At 34.8% G+C, this 6000-nt stretch overlaps 1 protein-coding gene across 2 annotated transcripts; it reads right to left on the reverse strand.

Annotated features, from left to right (window-relative positions):
- Positions 1 to 3863: 3863 nt before the first annotated feature.
- On the reverse strand, positions 3864 to 4479 carry LOC116175337 (pigment-dispersing hormone peptides-like). 2 transcript variants are annotated; one of them, XM_031493409.1, is made up of 3 exons: positions 4378 to 4479; positions 4205 to 4325; positions 3864 to 4150 (listed from the first exon to the last, which is right to left on the reverse strand). In XM_031493409.1, exons 1-3 carry the CDS (start codon positions 4380 to 4382, stop codon positions 3953 to 3955), a joined length of 324 nt encoding a protein of 107 aa, XP_031349269.1. In that variant the 5' UTR covers positions 4383 to 4479; the 3' UTR covers positions 3864 to 3952. The 2 variants fall into 2 exon arrangements, with proteins under 2 accessions (XP_031349269.1, XP_031349268.1); XM_031493408.1 differs by having other exon boundaries at positions 3864 to 4153.
- Positions 4480 to 6000: the final 1521 nt, after the last annotated feature.

Raw genomic sequence — 6000 nt, forward strand, 5'->3', positions numbered from 1 at the left:
GAAGAACCTAACGAATCGCCTTGCTGTACACTACAACTGCTTGCTTTTTGAACTCGACAAAACTGTATCCGTAATCGGACAACGGTCGTTAAACTTTTCACATCACTTTGCTTAATTGCTTTTGCACAAATTTATTATAAAAATGACGCAACTAAACAAATAGAGTTAACTGTCCAAAATTTATCGTACAAAGATGTGCCCGCTTCTCAACCGTAGCATCCTCGTTTTGTCATTGACTCCGATATTTAAGGAAACACCAACAAACTTCTTCAAGAATTTTCAAGTAAATCGGCAATTACAACGTAACGCACCCACTTCTCCACATGAAACGCGCAATCCTTCGTAACATCTAAATCTCTTTATCAGCGGAAGAACACGTGTGTTAATTAAATTTCGCCTAACAATAAAAGTTCTTATCGCAAACGAGCAGATAAAACCATTTATAAAGTGCGCAAACTCGACTAGATTTGTCTTAGTTAAAGCATCTTATCTAAATTGAACAATTTAAAAGCGATAGAGTTAAAACGATACAATTTACGCATCTAACAAAATTTCTAAATGGAATAACAAATACATAAATACAAATTCAAGTGAAATAAACCAACTTTCTGTTTATTTATAAATAAACCACCAGATTTGCACTTAAAAATTGATATTATACCACGTACATACAGGGTGGCCCAACCTTATTGAAGTTACTAACACCAAAATAACGGCTGCGTAACGTATTTTACCGAGGCCTACGATATACTTACAGGCCGGAGCAGGACACATTAAATACATTACGGCTTATGGAAAATCCCTGCGCAGCTCCACTGTTTATTTTTTTACTCCGAATCCGTTTAACATAGAGCCACGAAATTTCAATGAGAGCTGGTCAATGCTACAGACAATTAAATTATGATGTTTGTTAATTTTTAGTAACACTGGAAATAATTAGTCTTATGGTTTAAAAGTATTTGAAGGTAAAACGACGATAATAAATCCGTGTTTTTCTATATTTCTACCGTCATATTTCTGTTTCTAGGAACGATATCATTATAATTCTTTCGGTGTCTTACTGATGGAATTTCAAATAGTGCTTGCAATATCTAGAGAACCATTAAACTTACAAAAATAAAAAAAATATATACAGGGTTAGTCAAAAGTATGGATATTCTTTTTATAGTCTTAGTTAATAGTAATCTTGCATTAATTCTTATATGAAAGTCGCTCTATGACCAACAGAACATTGTAGATATATTGTCATCCTCTGCACCAGCATCATCAACGAATACTTCCATTTCTGTTCGCCATGCGAGTTAAAACAAGATCGTATAGAATTGCCACTTACCAGTGGTAGACATCTATTTAGTTTCTAATGGTAGTGAGTATTATAGAGAAGACTATGAGCTGTTGTAGACGGCGAGACATGCACAGAATATTCTTGTCAGACAGCCAGGTAAATAACAAAAATATGAAGAAATTGCCACAAGTGATGCATGTAACACTTCCGCAGAGGCTTCCGAGCGAATGTGCATAATATTTTAAACACTCTACACCTACCACTTCCTATATTCCATTCGATACTACCACACTAACCCTGTATATAATATTTTTAATTTTGTGAGTATAATGGTTCTCTAAATATTACAAACATTATTTGAAAGTCGATTAGTATAATTATTTAAAAACTAAAATTTCCATTGCGCGTTCGCGTGTTCCGGAAGTTACTAAAACTGCCAAAAAAAGGAAACAAAAGAAGATTTCTTAAAAATTCCTTCTGAAAAACATTTTTGTGTCCTTTGGCCACAATTCATTCGATATATGTGATACAATTGTACCAACAACAAAAAAGTTTCTCACGTGGTGAATTTAGCTCTGCGCGGATAATTAATGCGCGATCTTATGGGGGCTGTTAAATCTACACTAATACCAGATAAGGCATTATATACGCATAATTGGAAGCACATATCATTCTAGTTTAAGTCACCGAAAGAATTATAATGATATCGTTCCTAGAAACAGAAATATGGCGGTGGAAATATAGAACACGGATTTACTATCGTCGTTTGATCTTCAAAAACTTTAAACCATAAAATTAATTATTTCCAGTGTTACTAAAAATTAACAAACATCATAATTTAATTGTTTATACCATTGACCAGCTCTCATTGAAATTTCGTGGCTCTATATATGTTAAACGGATTCGGAGAAAAAAAATAAATAGTGGAGCCGCGCACGGATTTTCCATAAGCTGCAATGTATTTATTGTGTCCCGTACTGACTCCTAAGGTCACGTGACTTTTTCGAGCGTTCCGCCCTGTAAGTATCGTAAGCCTCGATTTTACACAACAAATATGTAAAAGAAACTGTAAAGTTCTTATATAGTCACCTTTGTATAAATGATTTTTATCCAACACCTCTATGTTATCCAGTCATTATCATGACGAAATTAAACGAGTAAGGTATAATATAACCCACTAATGAGTTATGGACGTAAAATAACTCACTAGCAAGATAAAGTACAGGAACATTCTTTTATTAATTAATTTTTTGTTGTTTATTATTCCCCATAGCAACGAATTATTGCTTTTGTATTCCATGCACTCTAGCTTTTCGCGGAACACGCAGTTTTTAAGATTTCCACGTTTTAAACCAGCTTGAGGAGGTGTTGGATAAAGTTTTGTATGGTGCACGTGTGTTAATTACAAATAAGTCACTTGAGAAAATAACCCCACTCGGCCTGACGGCCTCGTGGGCTTACTTTTTTCTCGCGTGACTTATTTGTAATATAACACACTTATACCATAAATAACTAGTATTACATATTAATTGCAATGAAATAAGGTTTATACAGAGTGTAATAATTAAATGAAAAAAGTTTGGGAGTGTCATGCGAAGTGAATAAATTACTTGGAGGATGGTAACAGTTTACATTTTAGATTATTTTACACCAACTTACCCTAAAATTTATTTACAACTTATCTTACGGAGAGTGCAGGTATCGCACAAATTCACGACGTAGTCGAACTAGCGAACGTATATTCGTTAGACGTTCAAGAGGAAAATGTTCTTCATCCACCATGTACTCGAGTGTCGATCGCATTCGTTGCTTATGATGAGTTGGTGATCAAGGTGGTTAAAGGATCAAACTCCCCCGTCGATGGAAAAACCATCGATGAAAATTGTATAGCCGTCCAGATTCCAATAAATACGTATTTGCAAGGACGTGAACACATACCGCTCTTAATTATCAACTTCATGTGCATCCGAGTAACTGAGAAAAAAAAACCGACATTTTGGGCAGCCTCTACATATCCGCAATACAACTAATAAGCAGACTATCTCAAAATCTACTTAATAGTTATTTATGTATCAAGAGCATTAAGGCGATATTTATGCCGAGGGCAACAGAGCCCGAGGGCCTCTGGCCCGAGGGATTGTAAGTCGCCCAAGGGTTAAATATCGAGTAATGCCTGAGGTGCATACAAAATTTTATTTTTCATCGTTCCAAATAATGTATGTCCAATATACAAATGTAATGATTATTGTTAGTGCCTCATACGAATCAAGTAGCATCTTTTTTTATTACATAACTCCATCAATATATTTGACAGGCAGTTTGAGGGCATAATGAGAGGACATAATGGATTGTCATCTCATTATGCCCTCTCGTTATGCCCTCGGGGGTCATAGATTGCTTTATATGCCTCATATGACAGAGATAATTGGCATATAATAGCCAAATGAAAAATAAAATAATATAAATGTCCCCAATGACATAGCCGTACCGTATGAGTTAGTTACGTCAGTCAAAGTGAAAATTATTCTTCGCTTATGATACCCACACACTAGACAGTAACTGTTATGCGACCGGCGAGTTTAAAATATCTTTTCTATTTATTAATAATAAATGTACACAATCACGTAATATAACAGGCCTAAGCAAACGTCAATTTCAACTGACTAATTACTTTTTCCCATTATCGATCATGTTTTTGGGTAAACCCATCATTGAGTTGGAAAGTTCAGAATTACGTTTTCCTTGTCCCCCGGATAAGCGGTAATGCAACATCGGCGAATCCTCTGATTGCTGCTGTAGGTAGTCATTTTTTCGCATTAGGTACGTTAACCAGCTAGCCAATTGATGTGCGCCAGGGGTCATAGACTGCTAACGTTATTAATTGTATAAAACATTTGGTCATTAATTAGATACCTATACCTCCTTATCAAATTTGTCTTCGTCGATAGATGCGGGGTATGCCGAAATTAGGGTTGCATATACGGTGAGGATAATATACAAAGCCATAACACAGCATAATACGTGTTGAACGTACTGCGCACTAAAACAGACGAATTGTAAAACAACTTCTCTACAAGCGAATTTGAAACAACCTCATTGCGTTGATCGCTAAATACTGTAAACTGATCGAGTCTGTCTCAGATTTTTCTTTAAATACAGATGCAAGTGGGTGGTTACCACCCTTTGACGTAACTGTTTATGACATTTTTCCCTACCATTAAATAGCATTTAGGTGCAGGTGTTATTATTACTTAATACAAATTTTGGTATTATGTAATCGTAAATTTAAGAAACTAAAATAGAATTTTTCACGATAATTATTAAAACGTCTAATTAATAGTGTTCATTAACGAAAGAAATTTATATCATCGAGTATTTACTTCCCTGCAAAAATTATTTATTCAAGCGTTTTGGATATGCCTTCAGACGCACACTTATTTTTTAAGAATAGATGGTATAATGTGTCACTCTCAGTCAGTAAAGTTTAACAATATAATTTGATTTACTAGACGGCATTTTGAGTATACGTACAGGGTGTACCTATATCTACTACAGGCCAACCTCTTATAGTTCTTTTGGTTGTCTAGAAAAGGCCATTGATATTCATTTTATTTATAACCGGATATCACAGAGAATTTCATAAGATATAATAATAAAATGAATTAATTCACGGTTGTACACATACGGGGTGGTAGTTTGAAAACTTATCACCCCCCATGTCTTAGTAAATAAACGAGATATTTTAAAAAATCAAAATCCGTCTCGGTAGTTCGATGGGGGAATCGCAATGACATAGTTGGCGACGCACCCTCTCCAACACCATGCGCCCCAGCAACCCCAACTTTTAAATCTTAAATAGTGACCCCTCATGTGTGATACGTCGTTGGAAAGCTCTGAAATGCGGGAATGCTTTCCAACCATACCAAATAACATACATTTAGGTTATTAATTATCGTGCAAATCAAAAAATAAACTAATATGATACGTTTGAAATGTGTCGTATTTAAAACGCAACTGGCGAACATAGACGAACTAAGACAGAGAATAATTCAAGAATTTCGAAATACCTATTGCAAAACCAACATTTGAAAAGGTTCGACAAAAGTTTGAGAATAGATTATACTACTGTCTTACCAATAACGGAAACCATTTTGAACATTTCTTGAAATGAAAGCTTTAGAAAATATATCATAAGGTATTAGTTTATTTTTTGATTTGCAAGATAATTAATAACCTAAATGTAATGCTATTTGGTATGGCTGGAAAGCATTTTACTGTTTACTGTTTACCTTCACTATTAGACTGGTTCACTTTTATAAAAAACAGCGTTTTAACAGGTTCTAGGGGCATTTCAGACAACATTTGACCAAATAGGCGTTTTTTACTAATTTGGACCTGCTGAACACGAATATCGATGTTGGCACCTCGAAATCTGAACAGGAAGTCCAGAATTCAAGATGGCGGCCAATTTCCGAAAATGTTGATATTTTCACTCATGCGACCGATTTTTTCGATCTAAAAACGGATTATAATGTTATTCCTGACGGAGGTATGGCACGATAATAATAGTGAACAAATGTTTAAACAATGATTTCATAGTTTTTCTAAGTTTACTGACGGAAAGTACTTTCTGCCAGTAAACTTGCCAAATGTAAATTAGGCTTAACGTCAAAGTGCGTAAAAGTGGATTCCTTTTTTTCATAGTACTATGGCTA

The sequence above is a fragment of the Photinus pyralis genome, unplaced genomic scaffold, assembly GCF_008802855.1.
Source record: "Photinus pyralis isolate 1611_PpyrPB1 unplaced genomic scaffold, Ppyr1.3 Ppyr1.4_LG7, whole genome shotgun sequence".
In the NCBI taxonomy this organism is placed as follows: domain Eukaryota; kingdom Metazoa; phylum Arthropoda; class Insecta; order Coleoptera; family Lampyridae; genus Photinus; species Photinus pyralis.